General features: G+C 35.6%; 3 protein-coding genes across 3 annotated transcripts in view; 2 read left to right on the top strand and 1 right to left on the bottom strand.

The window, feature by feature from the left end:
• Positions 1–965: 965 nt before the first annotated feature.
• Positions 966–2,526, bottom strand: LSm1 (U6 snRNA-associated Sm-like protein LSm1). Its single transcript, XM_069848911.1, has 3 exons — positions 2,236–2,526; positions 1,902–2,086; positions 966–1,562 (listed from the first exon to the last, which is right to left on the bottom strand). The coding sequence occupies exons 1-3, from the start codon at positions 2,279–2,281 to the stop codon at positions 1,389–1,391; spliced, it is 405 nt and encodes a 134-aa protein (XP_069705012.1). The 5' UTR covers positions 2,282–2,526; the 3' UTR covers positions 966–1,388.
• A 143-nt stretch (positions 2,527–2,669) lies between these two features.
• On the top strand, positions 2,670–9,132 carry LOC138715815 (nucleolar protein 16). Its single transcript, XM_069848909.1, has 3 exons — positions 2,670–2,964; positions 3,055–3,355; positions 8,965–9,132. The coding sequence occupies exons 1-3, from the start codon at positions 2,864–2,866 to the stop codon at positions 9,094–9,096; spliced, it is 534 nt and encodes a 177-aa protein (XP_069705010.1). The 5' UTR covers positions 2,670–2,863; the 3' UTR covers positions 9,097–9,132.
• A 1,389-nt stretch (positions 9,133–10,521) lies between these two features.
• Positions 10,522–19,372, top strand: part of LOC138715814 (uncharacterized) — a 30,574-nt gene continuing 21,723 nt past the window's right edge. The window contains exons 1-4 of the mRNA XM_069848908.1: positions 10,522–10,725; positions 10,996–11,170; positions 14,965–15,146; positions 15,285–15,467. Of these exons, the coding sequence (XP_069705009.1) occupies positions 10,576–10,725; positions 10,996–11,170; positions 14,965–15,146; positions 15,285–15,464 (687 nt within the window). The 5' untranslated portion in view covers positions 10,522–10,575 and the 3' untranslated portion in view covers positions 15,465–15,467. The remainder of the gene's footprint in view (positions 10,726–10,995; positions 11,171–14,964; positions 15,147–15,284; positions 15,468–19,372) is intronic.

Below are 19,372 nucleotides of genomic sequence, written 5' to 3'. Positions count from 1 at the left end.
ATTTTAATACAAAATTAATTGAAATAAAATAAGCCTCACCTGTGATATCAGTTGCTCTTTTCGTTGTCTGATTTATAGGAAACAGATATTGACCTGTTTGTTTCTCTTCATCGCAAAATGCTATTACGTACTCGCTTAATAATATTTCTTTCGTCACTCCGTGCTACAGTATTCATGTTGAGTTGACAACACTGGACTGCAAGTGCAAATATTGTAAACTTTCCCGCAAGAAGGCCAAAATTGTGAGTAGTGGGGGGCAGAAAGGGAGAGAGATAGGAATGCAGGGAGAGAAATGAATTATCGAGGCTGAGAAGGAATTAGGGTTCAGTTCACATATTTTACAGGGGCACAGATCCGATGATCCAACTGTACCATCATTGTCTCTCTACAAAAAAAAAAAAAAAAAAACCGTGCTTATAAAGCACTATTTGTAACTCTTGGAATTTGTCCAGTTTCTGGTTTGGAAACCTGAATGGAAGACCCATTTTTAGAGGTGATGATGAACATAATCCATTTAATCTCAGTCCCCCTCGCGTATGTGGTACCTAAGAGATTGCGTCCAATTTCGGCTTCCCCTTCAAAATTTTCTAGAGCTCCTTCAGTGGAGCAGCGTAACCCGGAGTGAGACTAGTGGCCAACAGGCATGGAGCTCACATATTTAGTTTTGTACAGCCCCCAACCCCTTGCAAGGACGCGTTTTGTGTACCTTTTAAATTTGTCCTCCCAATTCTCTTTCGATTTTTCGATAATCCATTTTCAAAATATGGTAACATTTCTGGTATGGTATGTACAGATCCAGAAACAAAATTTGGGCACCTGAATTTTCCAAGTTTCAGTTATATATTGCACCAGCTGACTGCTTAGGTGGCCCAAATTTTGTTTCTGGGTCTGAACAAAGGGGAAACTCAAAAGTGTCGAATGCTGAGAACATAATATATTATATGCAATTGTCACAGCCTTAAAGCTACAGTGCAGACAAAAACTTATTTTTATTAGATTATAAATTCATTTATTACAAAATAATACATAATAACATAAGCATTCAATTATAATCTCAACTTCCATAATTACGGATGTTCTTAATGCAAAATTAAAGTTTCTTTATGGAAAAAACAGTATTTCTGTTCTGCCATTCCTTTAACAATATTATAGTGCTTACTGGTACAGCATGGCATTTCTAAGAAAAATATCTTTCCGTGACAAATACAATTAACTTAATCATTTTCTACTTGTACTCATATTTGCAAATAAATTTCCGAGTGGTTGGTGTTCCTCACATTTTTGTAAATAAAGCATGCATTATTCAGTGGTTTTTGCAACATCAATCCAGAAATAATAATTCATCTGCTTTCAATCAATATTGAAAAAAAAAATTACTTTCTGAGTCTTTAAAACATATCGTCATGGCTAAGGTCGGGTATGTAGTGAAGTCCTCTTTCTTTCAACGCCTTGGCCAAGAGTTTTTCCTGATCTTGCTTCGCTTCCTGTTCTCTTCGTTGAGCATCCAAGATGTCATCCACAGAGACTTGCTGCAGAGGTAGGTCACCTTCCTTATCTTTATCCTGAAACGATTGAAATGTGGGATTGCATAAAACAATATGAATATTGGTAGTTACATTCTATTACACTTCCTAAGCGTAAATTAAAATATCTGTTGGACTTACTTGACTTTTTCCTATACGGAAGAATTCCGGTCATAGGACTACATTTTTTGTGGGTAATGGTAATCATTTGTTTAAAGCGATGATAGGGAATAGAACGAATTTTTTTTATGAGAATGGCATATCTCAGATGACGTTTATTAGAATTAAATGCACCGTGTATCTGGTTCTCTTTTATATATTATGATTCAATAACATTCACAGCACAAAAATAGGGCTAAATATAATATTGGTACTTACAATTTCGCCTAAGAGTACAACATTTTCTCCCCGTACGATGAAAACTCCGCGAGGTATGTCTCCATATTCTTTACCAACATGAATTCTTTCAATTGTACGATGTAGAACCAAATTAGCAAATTGATCCACACTACGGAGGTAACCAATTAAAGTTCTTCCATCTCGAAGAAGGACCATAAGTTTTTCTGAAAGAAAATTTATTCAGAATTAACCATCGGTACAATGTAAATTTCAAGCTGGAAATTAACTCTTCGGTCTCGATTAATAACTAATTACTATTTCAGATATTAATGCTACCTTATCAAATATTACATGTTTAAAATACTTTACACACTATCCAATTCTTCAAGAAGGGTTGCCGTTCCTGGAGAAAAATTCATGATTTACTTCTAATTGTATAACATAACCTCGAATAATTATTTTCCTGCGAATAACTCGGTTACGAAAATGCACACCAACTGAAACTTGTGAATTTCATTTTAAATCAATGCTTATATCTTAAATATTACGAATTGGGACTTTTTCACATATAAATCTGGAAAATTTTGGAAATATATCTCGCTGAAGATTGCAGCACCATCCTTTGTGTACATCAGCAGTCTTTTTTATCCTCTCAGATCAGCAGACAACTGAGACAGCTGTCATAAATTGCATGAAACCCCTGATTCTGATTAATGATCAGGGATGAAATACACAAAATAAAATAAATGCGTACTTTGTTGAAACGTCTACAGAACTCACAAATTCATGAAAACATGGTATCTGTACCAAATAGCTTTTGTTTGTACCGCAATATGGTTTTTTAAAAAAGTTTAACAAAAGTCAGTAAACAAAAAAATTGAACGAGGTAATGTAACTGATGTTGGCAAACCTTGTTTGGCAGATGTGAATTTGTTCTTAGAGATCAGTCATCAGTGTGTTTAATGCTGTAAAAAGTTACCAGCGAAGTTTCTTTCTTAAAAATGACTAAAGTAAGAAAACAGAAGAGACAAAAGAAGTATCGCTATCACGTTAATAGGAAGAAACTTAGTAGCAGGAGGAGGAAACTTCCGAATATAGGATGGTTCGTTATATTCAATTGAACTAGGTTAATCGCATGTGTACATATTTTCCTGGATTGTTTTATTTAATTTATTGTTTGTATTTGTATTAGTTCACAGGTTAAAAATGCTTGGGAACTAAATAAAACTGCACAACAGAATTTAAAGGATATGGGTCTAGTGTACGATGTAAACAAGTCCCTGAAGATTCCGAGTGCGAAGGAGCTACTGAAGCCTGTACTTGAAGTTACCGATGTTAGTGAAAAACAACCGAAGAGGTTACCGAGAAAGGAGCATGTAGCAAAGGAATTGGAAATTGATGCTAAAGCCCCAAGAGTAAAGAAATTCAGGTTGCCTAATAACCAAGTTCAGTGGCTAACGTACCTCATGGATAAGTACGACGAAGATTATAAGGTATGTGGCACAACAGTAAACAAAACACTTCAATGATATTTCCCAATAAATTATTGGCTCTGAAAAGTGCCTTTTCGTAAGCATGATGATGCGCATTCGACAAACGCAGACAAATCTGCCCTTTTTAGTATTTTAAGATATAGGTCTAATTGTCAGTGAGGAATCCGTATATTGAAATTTTCTCCATATGACATAATATCTGTAAATATGGGATTTTTGTTGTCCTGTATGGATTTCGTATGGGACAAGTTTATCCGGCCTCAAATACGGGACATCCCGTACAGTACTGGACATCTGGCAATCCTATTGTAATGTGACACAACGATCTTATGCAATAAAATTCGGGTTTCCTAACAACATAATCAAATCATTATCTTTTGTACATATTTATTAGCCACCGGCATAGCTCAGTCGACTGAGACATTTGCCTGCTGATCCCGAGTTGCACTCGGACATGGGTTCGATCCCCGCTTGGGTTGATTGTGTGGTTGGCTTTTTCCGAGCTTTTCCCCTACCATAAGGTGAATGTTAGGTAATCTATAGCGAATTCTCGGCCTCATCTCGCCAAGTACCATCTTGCTATCATCAATTCCATTGATGCTAAACAACTGAGTAGTTGTTACAACGTCATTAAATAACCAAGTTAAAAAAGTGTTTATTTTTTTATTAATGTCATTAACGCACCTGTATTGTCTGCAGCAGCGTTTCTCAAACTATGGTCCGCGGACCACCTGTGGTCCTCGAGGTCTGCCCTTGTGGTCTTTCAAAAAAGACAGAAAAAAATAAAATTCAAACGAATTGCGTATCACACTGCAGCTGAAAATCTCAGAGTTTGTAAATGACACATGGCAATCGCCTTTCACTTTTTTTCCCAGTACTGACATTTTATAAAATTTATTTACTCTACCCATCTATTGACTTCCCATTCTACTTTCAGCAACAAAAGAAGGATTTAAAGCATTATGAACATGGTGTTTCTCGCCATCTTTTCCCTGCACATCTGGCGCCTGTAACCCAGCTAGGGACTACCCGAATTCATAACAGGACCAAAGTACCGAACCTTTTCATGTATTTATGACTTTATTAATAATTTGGTGACACCCAGTCTGCACATTGAAATGGTTACATACTGTACGTCGTACACCAATAATAGAACATGCAAAATTGCATCTTTACTTGTTGAAAATCGGGCATGTTTCTGCATTAATTTTTTTTTATTTCTGTTTTTACAGATGATGATATAAGAAATTTTCTTCTATTAACATTAACTTAATTAGTTAATACTAATATAAAATTAATTGAATTAAATTAATTTTAATGAATTATTTAAGCTTATACATTGAAATGTAAGTATAGTATACTGGTATTAAAATATGCTACATAAATGGTAAAATTGTTTTGGAAGGGAACAAGAGTAAGGTGGTCCGCGGAACTGTTCTGACTTAAAAAAGTGTTCTCCACTTCAGAAAAGTTTGAGAAACGATAGTCTGCAGTGTTGCCTGCTAAGCGCTATACAGAACAACAATCACAAACCTCGCATCTACAATCCATCAGTTTCGTTACTTTTAAAATCTAAGTAGTATTGGTGGATTTTCTTTGAATGAATTTAACAGTAGATTCTGGTGAATACTGATAAAATCATGCAGAATTTAACAATGATTCGATAAAAGTGCGACGTTATCGATTAGTTCGTGGATTAATTGAAAAACGTAGAACATTATGCCTCTCTCCTTTCGCCTGATCTGTGACACAGTCCAAAGCCTCAAATATCTTTCACTTTATACATAAATTATTCACTGCAAGAAAGAAGACTGATATTCTTAATGATATTTGTTGCAGTATTGTTCCGAGTTCTGCGACCCTGATTGAAATATCTATTTAATAATATAATATCTATTTATTTATTCTGGCGAAGTTAAGGCCATCAGGCCTTCTCTTCCACTTAGCCGAAACAAAAGAAGCTGATACAATTTTACAGGCTAATATTTAAAGAACACTGATAAAAATTTACATAGTTATACAAGCACAAGTTGAGTAAATTAATGCAAACATACTAAATAATAATTACAAAATAATATCTATACATATAATTTGAACTGGTAATGGAAATTACGGGAAAACGGCTGAACGGATTTTAATGAGTGGCCCCTCATTTTCATGCCTGGCATCCAAAGGTTTTCAGAAAAGTAGTAGTTTTCAGTGAAATGTCAATTTTCCTACATAATTTTCCTATTTTCCAAAATCCATCTGTTGTCAGTTTTGAGAACTTATTGAATCACGGCCGACTTGATTGAATTTCAGAACAAAACACACACTACAATAAACAATAGGCTATTACACGAAGGCCATGACCTGCAGGATTGCCGACATATTTAGAGCTCAATTCAATTTGTTATTAAAAACTGATTCTGCAGTGTATAATTTTCTGAGTCCAGCTGTGTATTGGATATTCAAATCTACGAAACTTGAGGTGGTTTGATGACATTATTACCATTAGAAATTAAATATTATTATAGTTAATATCATGATGCGTCTATTCTTCATTAATTGTACATAATGTTGATGCTATATTGATGACATGAAAGTGAAATGTTTTGAGGTTATGTAAGTAAATGTAGAGAATATCTTAATTTAGATCTTCATTTCTATAATTTACTGAGTGACTGCTATATATAACTACAGAACTTAAGATAATAATATTGTTATTAAAAATCAAATATGTTTATACTTATTAAACCAGTGGGGTTGGGTCTTTTTTATATACTTAATGGCGGTGTAGCTCAGGATAGGGACCAATGGCGGACTTATGTGAGGGCGGCAATGAACCTCCGGGTTCCTTAAAAGCCAGTAAGTAAGTAATGGCGGTGTAGTGTAGATATTGATATGTGTCATTGCCTTGAGATCTAGAAAATTTTGTAGTCTCCAAATCATTTCAGCAAGATCTCTTAGTAGGATAAAATTATTTTACGCTCTAGATTTCAAGTTCTACATGCAGCAGCTATACGAAAATGCTATTGTTCGAAAGCTTAGCAAACCTGACATTTTTTTTAAGTTTTGCCTACAATCTACAATGACCTGAAATAGCTACTGCTATCGTCCTGACATTGATATTTGCGTTTTCGCGTTGAAACTCAAGAACTGAAGTTGGATAGGTTCAAGAAAAAGTATTTGGTCTAAAAAAAATCCATTCAGAGTATGTTTCATTATTATGGAAGCAAATAACTATCAAAAAGACAAGTATTCTTCATTGAAAATAAATCTGAAAAATTTTTATTTGAACGTCTAACGAACTTAGTTTGCAGCAGCATTTGCTGCACAAGCCACTAGTAAGGCTAGAAGTTACACTCAATGAATATGCAAGCGGTAGGTGGACCAATATTACAAATTACAAGAATAACAAATTCAAATGTAAAGTATAACTATACAACACTGAGGAAAATTACATATAATAGACATACACATGCTCACAAAGGAGAATTAAATATGAATACTGGTCACGTGTTTAAACAATTCACTTTTAAATTGCAATATCGTTCGACAGTTCCTGACAGAGCTGGGTAGGGAGTTCCAGAAACGAATTGCTACTACTGTGAAAGAGGAAGAATAATCAGCTGTTTTATGGCAAGGCATAGATAATAGAGGGTCATTTTTAGAACGAGTACTCATGTTGTGATAAGAGGATAAGAAATTAAAATGCACCGAGAGATAGTTAGGTGAAGAAGTATCGATGATGCGATATAGGAAAATTAGTGAATGGATATATCTTCGGTCCTGTAATCTTGCCCATTGAAGCCTTTCGAGGGAAGGTGTGATGTGGTCGTATTTGCGGATGTTGCAAATGAAACATATGCAGGCATTATGAACACGCTGCAATCTTTGGGCTAAGTTAGAATTTAAATCTGTTAGTAGAATATCGCAATAGTCAAAATGTGGCAGCACCAATGTTTGTATGAGAATTCTTTTTAATAGAAAGGTCTGTTTTTCTGTGCAGGGAATGAGTAGAATGTAATCATCCAATTGTACCACAGAATACAGACCAGTCATGACATTCGTTGTACTGGACTGTGTTATGCAATCGAAGGCAAAAAATTAAATATATTTTCATTTTTTTTTTTTTTTTGGAGGGCTTGTTCTTCTTTAAATATATGAATATATATTCGATTTTTCTATGTTTGGTGACATTTGGACTTCATAAGTTGGCAGAACGTTTTTTGTAGTTTTCGTCAGCCATGTTGGATTTTGCCCGTGTTCTAGGAAATTACCCAATATTATTATAAGAATCCCAGCTGAATGGGGATCTAGTGATACTATGTGATCTACATTCTCAGTAGACCAACCTACTCATACTCTGGCCTTGTATAGACCTAATTTGCAGGGGCGAATGCTAGTTACAAAAGTTAGGCTTGCTCTTTTATTCATAGGAGAAGATGGGAGGATATAATAATTCATAATTAATAAAAATAATCAGACCCACATAGCCTAAATAATTTATTTTATAATTATGAAATTATTATGAGTCATGGATCATATTCACTTATCAGATGTTAGAACTTCGATATAATATAACAAACACGGCCAACAAAACAGTTTATTTAGTTTTTTTTCGACCCTGCCAACCAATTCATATTGCTGTATTAAGCTGCACTGAACGAGCTCACATATTCTCTATAATGTCTGTCTTCTCTTGAATAGTTCTTCGGGAAAATGCATTTAATAATAAGGTTTCAATAACGCACAATTCCGAACTCATTACAATACTTCAAATTAATGTTTAAGAATTAATAATACATGCAGCAGCTAACACATGCATTCCGCTCATACAATTACATTGCACTTGCAAATCACAGCACATGCCCGCTGTCAATACTGCTCTGTGTAACATTAAATAGTCGGTGTAGCTCTCGGACCAGAGCTTCAAACAACACATAACAGAAGCATGTGCGCCTAGGACGGACCAAGGAGGAAGGCACTTGCGCATGCATCATATTCTCGCTATTTCTACGTCTTTCCTGTAGCTCCGAGAAACGAGCAAGCGTTGCGATACTTGCGGTGTGCAACCTGCGGATGGTATTACGCCTATACAATGTTCCAAAAATCAAAATAAATTTTAATGTACGTAATCCCATTTTGAGAAATACACATTCTAGCATGTCCTGAGAAATTGCCCCTGCTAATCTGGTAGTCTGTGGTTCATGGGGAGAGCTGCAATCTTAAAACATATCACAAGGATCTGAATTAGCCGAACTGGTTGGTGCAAGCTGTAGAGGCATTGAATGTCTCTACCGCTTAATCCTAAGGGTTGTGGGTTCGAGTCATGGGTGTTGTGGTTGTATTAGGTTAAAAAAAAAAAAGGAAAACTGAAAGAAAAAAAATTAGTAAAACAAAATATCTGTCTTGCGTGCATAGTAATTCTGTCTGTAATAATCAGCCTATGCTACACTTTACCAGTTATCAACCATCATAGTCGTCTTGGTAACTGACATAAAGAATTAGTGATGCAGAACTCAGGATTGTAATGCATAGAAATGCAATTCATTATGTACTCATTCCTGCATGAAACAATAGCCCATAGGAAACACTAAAAGTGAGTTTTCTGTTCATTTCTGCAGGCAATGGAGAGGGACCCAAAGAACTACTACCAAGAAACTTGGAGGCAGATCCGACACAAAATAAATCGGTTCAAAAGCATTCCAGAGCAATATAATAAATACCTGGAATCCCGCAATAAGTGTGATGTATAAGCTGTTTGTTACTTCAATAAAGCATTTTTGTTAGAAGTTTGTGTTGCTGTGTTCATTTGTCCTCACTTCCACTTTCTGGTTGCAGTGAGATGTAAGAAAAATTTCCAGTGAGAAAATTGACGAGTTTTATTATATATGTAAGTATATCCTGCAAGTCTTCCCACAAACTCCATATAACTTTCTTCAGACCTGTTTTATTTGTATTAACCAATTTACAGAACCATATGTCAGAAACTATTTTTCCATCTGTTCTTACTAATCTGCCACTCTCATAATTCAATTTCTTAAATCTTTTGATCTTGCAGTTATTAAATTAATTCATTCATAGTGTTCTGCCAAGGGCAGGTCTTTCCCTACAAACCCAGCATTCTCCAGTATTTCCTATTTTCTGCCTTCCTCTTTGTCTCCTCATATGATCCAATATGAAATGGTATAATCCAAAAAAAAATTGTGTGTGTTCATATTTTTGTTTGTGTGCATAGTATGTGTTCTCCAGCCATGGCAGAAGCTAAGCAGAAAAAAAAATCATTTTTGGTGGGATGACATAACTCCGTCTAATAGTAGCTAATATCGCAATGAGTGAATGGTTTATTGGAGGGTTCATATTTGGGTTGGCACAAGAAAGTATCTTGGCTCTAATCCAGACTTATTCAGTGCAGGCTCTTCTAGCCTTTAAACGAGGTGTAATAGTGACGTAAAATATCTTTTAAGTATGTGCCTGCTTGCGATTCTGAGATCCTATGTTATCTGTTGCACCTCGCTTAAAGGCTAGAAATGCTCGCGCTGAACATGCCTACCAAATCCAAAGACTTCAAGATATTGAACCGAAGGAAAAACAATCGCCGATCAGTATGCAGTGGACGCAACATGTCAGGCAAAAAACAAAGGACTTCGTAAAGTACGTTATATCCCTGATTACGTATATTTGTATTATGTTTAAAATAATGATTTTTTTTTTTTTTTCTTTTCGTAATGAGAGGCTATGCTCAAAGCTGAGGGCCCTTATTTTCACGGGCCTCTATGCATTTTTGGTGGCCCTATGGAATTAAGCAGGGATACAATACTTTTTTTTATGTGCACAAGCCAGGCCACGGTGACCAGGCAGATGTATTGCGCGGAATGAGACCTTTAAAGAAGCCCACTGAAATTTATTTGGCGGAAGAGAAGCTGTTTATAAATCGTTTTATGATACGATCATTACGGAAGCGAGATTTGATAACCCAAGATGATGGCATACGACGCACTTATGTTTTACTACTAACTCTAAAAGATAATGACTAGTCATATAAATAATATTACACAAAATTTTATACACGTTTTATTTGTGCTCTGAAAGTTGAAATTTCGCATATCTGCATTGTCGATCATCTTTGACAATAGTAATCTTTGCTGCAGTGTATACGATGCTACCAACATTATTTCGTTTTGAATATTGTAAATATTGGTGCTGTGCAGGTTTTGTGGTTTGTCTGCAAAATAATGGAGGCCAGCTGGTCTGGTAAAATTGCCAAATCCTTGGTTATATTTGGATCAGGTATTGCTCTGAGTGCTTGTGCTTATGCAGTATTTCGTTACTGGAAAAAAAGAGAGTCAAAAAGCATCGATGAAGGTTTTGAAGACGTAATGAGAGTAAGTTGAAATGAAATCATTCAAAGTCTCCACGTTTGTAGCTTAACCTCCACATGCGTTGTTTGACACATTTATTTTCGAAATGTCTATGCTATTACTTCATTTTATATCAGTTTAATAATAACGATGAGTATGAAGCTATGCATTATGTGTACAGCTGCGTTCAGTTTTTTATTTGTATATGAAATTGGTCGAATTGTCCTACTTTCAACTGACATGTTATTAACCATTGTTGTAAGTCCCATTGTCATGTAGTCTTCATTTTTATAGCTTGAAGAAAATCCGGAGAAAAGAATCCTAGTTCTTGGTTTGGAAAGTGCAGGAAAAAGCACAATTCTTGCTCAAGTGACCTCAGGATCGTGTAAAAATCATGACGTACGACCAACTGAAGGATTTAATGTAACGTGTCTTCATAATGGAGGCATATCACTTAATATTTGGGAAAGTGAGTATACTGTAGAATGAAAGGTAGGAAAATTAATGTTGTTGTTGTTTTCTAATGCCAGGCGTTTGACAATAAAGTCATTTGACCTCTTGCACTCCAATATTTTTCAAAGATATTATCATGCCAGCCACTGAAGCACAGATATTGAGGTGTTCCGAATCCATTTCTTGGTTTGAGTTGCACAATGGACAGTTAGGGGACTGATATATTCCAATTCTATGCAGGTGTTTGGCCAAACAATCATGGCCTGTTTCCAATCTAAATGCAGCTACAGACGATTTTCGTGGTAAATCGGGAATTAACTGTGGATTTTGATGCAGAGAGTTCCATTTTTTCCCTTGGGATTGAGTTATCAAATTTTGTTTGTTGAGGTCTAAGTATGTAGATTTAATAAATCTCTTCACAGAGTAATACGTAGATTTAGTAACAGGTCTGTAAGTAGCAGTGCTGCCCTTCTTTGCTAAAGCATCCGCATTCTCGTTTCCCAGGATTCCACAGTGGGATGGTATCCATTGGAATACAATTCTTTTATTGAGTGATATTAATTGAGAGAGCATTTTAGTTATTTCTGCTGTTTGAGATGAAGGTGTGTGTTTAGAGACGATTGATAGAATAGCTGCTTTGGAGTCTGACAATATAACTGCATTCTTAAATTTATTGATGTGGCATAGAAGATTCCTGAGATTTTCACTTATTGCAATGATTTCTCCATCAAAACTTGTTGTTCCATACCCAAGAGATCTACAAAGTGAGAAGAGGAAAATTAATGTAAATGTTTAGTAAGGGTTAAAACGTAATATGGCGAACACCAGTAGGGGAAGTTATCCCCACCCGCGCCGCTCGGCACCTCGTTCTAGAAATATGTTATTACTTATCTTTCTAAATGATTTACCAGATTGTATTAGCAACTCATTTAGCTTATTATTCGCTGAAATTTAAAAATTTATAGAAGTATTCATAGTTTAGATGATTGTTTTTCTCTACAGACTGATATAGATATATGTTGGCAATGGTTTTCAGAAAACAAATTGCCCTTCAACATTACCAAGTGTAGTATTATACCATTCACAAGAAAAAAGACATATCACAATTACATGTATTCATTGGGAGGTGCATTACTGAAAAAAGTGAAAGTTTTCAATGATTTGGGTGTTCAATTAGGTAGTAAGTTAACTTTCACATATCACATAAGTTATATAGTAGCATCAGCGTATAAGTCTTTAGGTTTTATTGTTAGAAATACAATAGGTTTTAAAATGTCAAGGCATTAACATGTTTAATTCAAGTTTTGTTAGATCTAAATTAGAATATGCATCAATTGTTTGGTATCCCACTACTATTAAGTACGGTATAATACATTAATTGAAATTATACAAAAAAAATTTCTTAGGTTACTTTATCATAGACAAAATGGCAAATATCCACTACATGAAAATTATGTTCCATATACTAATGCTTATGAAAGTTTACAATTATAATACTTTAAAATAACGTAGGGTTATTTACGACATTATGTTCCTTCATCAATTGTAAATGAATGTAATTGTAATCAATTAATCTAGTTGAATTTGAAGTTCCTAATTATAGTAATAGAAAGGTGTCCCCGGACAAATTATAGTACAAACAATACCATATATAGATGTTGTTACTATTATAATAAGTATTTTAGCAATTGTGATAGTTTTAGTTCTAGAAGTACATTTATATCTGCCATAGTACAAAAAGCCCAATCTATATGCAATTTAGTTTAGTTAAATTAGTATAAGGTTTTTTAATTGCTACCTTTTTGGTATTTGTAAGTATTTTACCCTTATTGTTGTTGGGTAAACTATGAAAACTAAATAAATAAAATCAAATAAAAATATATGTTAGATAAGTATTCTCTCAAATTAGCCTATCACAGTATTAACTGTATTAACATACAGTGCCACTCGGCCTGCAAAACGTTCTTTTGGAGTATATAGCAGTATCAAGGTGTCTCTTTAAATGTTCGAACGTTTGACTGAAGCATTATTCGCCGCATGAAGCATAATTTTTTAATAATCTGTTGGCCTGTACATTGCTGGCATTATGAAAACATACATTTTATGTCACATTGTAAAACTCAAATTTTGTGTTGAGATACAGGTTTCCACCTACCTGGAAAGAATGACCATAGAGCTGCAAAACGAAGGCTGCTGTGTGAGAAACGACTAGTGAGCCACGTGTGGCAGTTGGTGCTCTGTGAAAATTATCTTATCAGCAATCATTTCTCTCCCATAGGCCTATCTAACTGAGGACGCACTTTTGTGATCATTCATTATTATTATTGTTTCAAATAGAAGTTAATGATGTTAAATGAAATGTAGATAAATAAATCAAATTATACAGTGCTCAAAAGTTTGGCCTACCGAGTTAATGGGGTAGTGAAAGTTTCAGTCTGTCGCTTCTTTACTCCTGCATATACTCTTCTTCGTCTTCTTCTTCTTCTCCTTCTCATTTATCTATGGTAAATAACTTGGTAGCACAGAGTTTAAGAGCTGAACTTGTGATACAGGAGCCCTAAGTTTGAGATTCGGCCAGCTTTTTTTTTTTTTTTTTCATGTTTGTAATAATTGTACCTGGCTATATGCATATAGAATTATTCCAATTCAGAAAAAACTAAGTAAACTAAAAGAACTCCAAAAGGAAATAACATTTCAATGGATACCTAGTTATTGTGGTGTACCTGAAAACGAAAAAGTCGATAATATTGCAAAACAGGCAACATATTTGCAACCAAGACCTCTTCCAGTGATATCTCTATCCAGTGCTTTTACTTCAGTAAAGTCTCATTTTACAAACCTATGGATCAACAATTGGCTCTCTTCTGACAAAGGAAAAATTTTACAGTCTGTACAGAAGAAACCAAATGACCTGGAAATGTACAAAAACTTGCCCAGACATGTTCAAACATTTTAACAAGAGCCAGAACAGGTCACATTGTCACTCAATTGAAGACATTATTACAAAAACAGCCCTAGTCATTTTTTAATGAAATTTAGTTAAGGACACATTTGCTACTATTTCAAATGTTTATAGACTCCAAAAACGACCCATGTCAGGTGCAATAGCCACAAGGATAAACACCAGTTGTACGGAAACAGCTGACATGTGTTGCTCTATTAATTTTTATTGTTCTGAAAAATAGCAATTTTGGCAAGGGTTCTTTTTGTAATAATGTCTTCAATGGTACCTACACCGATTCCAGATTTCTGATAATCCTACTTGTCTGTGGTGTAATAATCATGATGAAGATCTGGAACACATTCTTCTATACTGTCCATCCATAAACCACAAAAGAAGTAAATTAAAATCATCAGTACCAGTTGCAGAAGACACAGCCCTGCAGTATATATTGACTACACCCCAACTCTGGCTACTAGCAACAGGCATCTATAATGAAACCGATCAAAATACCCCTCATTTCTCGTGAAAAACAACAACTGAATAGACTACAGTGGACTTTATGTTGTCGGCAAACAGCTGGATACATTAAGAAGATTGATTGATTATAATGATTGTAATTGTAATTTATTTAATTATGTATTCTTCGTTTATTTAAAGTAATAGGGGGCCAATGTATTGTTTCATTCCTTTGTTGTTGTTGTTATTATTATTATTATTATTATTATTATTATTATTATTATTATTATTATTATTATTATTATTATTAAGTTAATATAACCTTATGTTGAATGTTTGGCTTAAAGATGTGTACATGGTAATGAAAAAGTCGACTTGCATTGCATTGCATTGAGACTTTAATTTTACAGTCGGTGGTGGAGAGAGTGTGCGCAAGTACTGGGGGAACTTCCTGCAGGACACAGACCTGCTGGTGTTTGTGGTGGATGCGTCCGATGCCCACAACTTGTCCCTAGCTGTTAAGGAGGTCAAGACCCTGCTGGGAGACGAGAGACTCACCAGGGTTCCAGTATTAGTGCTAGCAAACAAGCAGGTGAGATGATGGCAGTGCCTTCATATCTTCCATTCTGGATAGTATGAGATAAGAGAAAGTAGGCTACTAATAAGGAAGCTGGAGCACAGAAGCTCTTTTTGCTTTTAATGGGTGTATTATTTTTGTTGTGGACTGCAGGATCGACCGAACGCCATGTCCCCTGAAGAGGTGGCAGATGCCTTGGATCTCGGGAGCATTCCCTCTTCGAAGCACAAAGTGCGTGTCCTGGGCACACAGTGCCCCCCGTCCTCTCAGATCAGGCATCCCTCCATTGCCGAGGTGGAGCATGCCCTTGTAGTCATGAGTGCCGATAACTAGCAGGTAAGGTGGACAGCTGTTAACTAGACGTAAAGTCAGTTGAAATTTGGATTAAATGCAAGCAGTTTCTGTTTACATGTCAAAAACATAGTCATCCTGTCTGACTCCAAAGCTGCAATCCAGTCCATCAGCTCAACTACATCCCCTAAAATGGAAAAAGTAAAAGAAATTCATTGCATGGTAAAACAAATTCAAATGCTAAATAAAAAAGTGGTCTTCCAATGGATCCCGGCCCACTGCGGACTGAACGGTAATGAGAAAGCAGATATGTTAGCAAAGAAAGGAACTTATATCAACTTAAAAACAAATTTCAAGTTCCCATATGAATCAATAAAACGAGTCATAAAAAGAATAAGTTACAGCGACCAGACAAAACATCAAAATTCAAAATGAAAGAATCATTCAAAGATCCAAAACTAATTCCTGATCTACCTTGAAAATCTGCCGTGGCCATGTTTAGATTGATTACTGTTCATGATTGCCTCCATCGTATTGGAGTACTGGGTGTTCAGTTCAAAGTGTGTCATGGCTCACTGTATGCCGTCATGTGGCTAGCTGATGAGCCTAGAGAATTCAATCTTCCTACACTTCCGCAGCTCAGGTGTATAATCTAAGAGGCAGAGAAGTTGGCTAGCAAGTACGGCGTTCATTCTGAAGAGTACGTGCCGATACGTACGGTAACGCCGGTAGTGGCAGGAATGTGAACTGTTTGGAAATACGTACTGTCGGGATATGGGGAGAGGGTTAAGACGATTACTTACGTATTTGTTGACATTAACTTCGACGGTCAACATGGACACGGAGCATTTGATTTGTGTTGTGGAATGTTACCGTACGCAACCGATGATAACAAATACCCTGCGTACGACTTGCCGGCACAAAACACAGTTCGAAAGAGGTTATGGTAGCACACAGACCGTACAGACCGCCATCTGTTGCTACGACGTTCAAGTTATACCGTACACATTCTCAAGTTCAGATTGAAGAACGCCTTAAATAATAGGCAACTTCTCTAACATATCAGCTGAAACTCGCTTCAAATCGGTGACCCAACAACAGTGACGTCATGACACACTTTGAAATGAACACCCAGTACTGAATTCACCTAAATGCTTACTGTGCACCAGAGAAGAGGACATGGAGATGGAGCACCTGGCTAATTGTGAAACTCTTAGGATATTAAATTTGTGGACCTTCCATCAAAATATTGGGAAGCAAGAAGGATGATGACTTCATTGTTAAATCCAGAGCATTAGGTACACATACACACACACACTGTTTACATGTCTTCTATCATGGTGATGTCATTAGAAGTTTCACTGTATTAATTAAAATGTATTGCATACATGAACTGGTTACAGATTTTCCTTGATTAAAGTGTTGAAAAATGAAATTGGGTTATGTTTAGGTCTACTTGAAATGTAGGTTGAGAATTTTAGAAACTTGCAGTTTTGCCATAAGGAATGCTAATATTGCAAGAAATTGGAAATGTCGACAAATACGTATAGAAGCATTTGGCTGCAATGGAGAATGGGCACAGATAGAATCAAGCTCTTGAATTATTATAAATAGGCCAAGAAAAGAACAATAACATGATCCAGAAAACGATCAATTGTTTCATAATTCCTGAATAATACACAAGCCAGCTGGTGTAATCCATAATTCATAGTTTCCTACCCAAGGCCAGGTCTTTCACTGCAAACCCGGCATTCTCCTATTTTCCGCCTTCCTCTTAGTCTCCACATACGATCCATGTATCTTAAGTTGTCTATCATCTGATATCTTCTTCTGCCACGAACTTTTCTTTCACTCATCATTCCTTGCAGTGCATCCTTGCAGTTTCTTCTTAGCCAGTGGTCCATCCAATTAATTTTTTCTTCCTAATCAGTTTCAGCATTAGTCTTTCTTCACCCACTCTTTCTAGCACAGCTTCATTTCTTATTTTGTCCATTTCACATGCTGCATTCTTTTCTATATCCATATTTCAAATGCTTCTAGTCGTTTCTCTTCACTTCGTCGTATTGTCCATGTTTCTTCCCCTTACAGTGCCACACTCCACACGAAGCACTTCACTGCTCTCTTCCTTAGTTCTTTTTCCATAAAGCTATTGGTAATTGTGATTATTCTGGTTGTTTATATGGCTAATGGTATGATTTGGACTTCTCATAAGGAACACAGCTTTTGTATTTCTTGTACCAGGTTTTGTATTTGTCATTTTTTTATGTTACTATGGATGAATATATATTAGGATGTGCCAGTTATTGACTTTCTCATTTCACGCACTAGAGGTGCTAATGTAGAAATTGATCTTGCTGCCTTCTCATATTTTTAGAAGAACTAAAATTATATCTAGCAGCACACCGAAAAGAATAACTAATTACTCCAAGCATCCAAGCAGTGAACTATATGCAGACAATATTTCCCTCCCTCCCCCTCCCCCTCCCCCCATTCTCAAACCACACAATTTCAAATAAAACATTAAAATTTTTATTCCTCTTCATCTTTCACTGTAAATTCTTATGTGAGCCAACAGGAAGATGAAAGAGACGATCTTTTTTACACTACCTTCTCATCATCATCATCATCATCATCCTTTACGAATTAGGCCTCTGTAGACCTGTTTCGGCCCCATCTAGCAGTCTTCTAAAAGGTCTTCCTGGTCGACGATGTCCTCTAGGTTTATATTGCATCATAATTTTTAGGATTCTTGAATTTTCCATTCTTCTTACATGGTCTAGCCAATTGAATTTGTATCTGCTGATTTTTTCTTCTACTGACTCTACTTCTAATTGTTCTAAAATTTCTTCATTCCTTTTTCGGTCTAAAAGAGTATATCCTGCTGTCCTCCTCAAAAATTTCATTTCCGTTGCTTTGATTCTGTTCATGTCTTTTTTCTTTAATGACCAAATCTCGCTTCCGTATAAAAGGGTGGGTAATGCTAGTGTATTATATATTTTTATTCTTGTAGATTTTTGTACTAATTTAGCTTTTAATGCATTGTTTATTATTCCTAGAATTTGTGTAAATTTGGTAACACTACCTTCTAATACAACTAATTAAAATACAACCAAACAGGGACAGAAAAGGAAACAAAAGGTTAGATAATTGGAATTGTATTTTTTGGGTATTTAGTGTACAGTACACTGGAAATGTCTGCAAAAACTACTTAGATAGTTGACATTATTATATTACTATGTACTAGGCCTATATTACGTTTGTATAGGTCAGTTTCTGTCAGATGTGTTTCCAATTCACTGCGGGCTAAAGCAAGGAGATGCACTATCACCTTTACTTTTTAACTTTGCTCTAGAGTATGCCATTAGGAAAGTCCAGGATAACAGAGAGGGTTTGGAATTGAACGGGTTACATCAGCTGCTTGTCTATGCGGATGACGTGAATATGTTAGGAGAAAATCCACAAACGATTAAGGAAAACACGGGAATTTTACTGGAAGCAAGTAAAGAGATAGGTTTGGAAGTAAATCCCGAAGAGACAAAGTATATGATTATGTCTCGTGACGGGAATATTGTATGAAATGGAAATATAAAAATTGGAAATTTATCTTTTGAAGAGGTGGAAAATTCAAATATCTGGGAGCAACAGTAACAAATATAAATGATAATCGGGAGGAAATTAAACACAGAATAAATATGGGAAATGCCTGTTATTATTCGGTTGAGAAAATTTTATTATCCAGTCTGCTGTCGAAAAATCTGAAAGTTAGAATTTATGAAACAGTTATATTACCGGTTGTTCTGTATGGTTGTGAAACTTGGACTCTCACTTTGAGAGAGGAACATAGGTTAAGAGTGTTTGAGAATAAGGTGCTTAGGAAAATATTTGGGGTTAAGAGGGATGAAGTTACAGGAGAATGGAGAAAGTTACACAACACAGAACTGCACGCATTG

The sequence above is a fragment of the Periplaneta americana genome, chromosome 15, assembly GCF_040183065.1.
Source record: "Periplaneta americana isolate PAMFEO1 chromosome 15, P.americana_PAMFEO1_priV1, whole genome shotgun sequence".
Lineage (NCBI taxonomy): Eukaryota > Metazoa > Arthropoda > Insecta > Blattodea > Blattidae > Periplaneta > Periplaneta americana.
The sequence above is the reverse complement of the archived record's forward strand: the minus strand, read 5'-3'. Positions and strand labels throughout refer to the sequence as shown.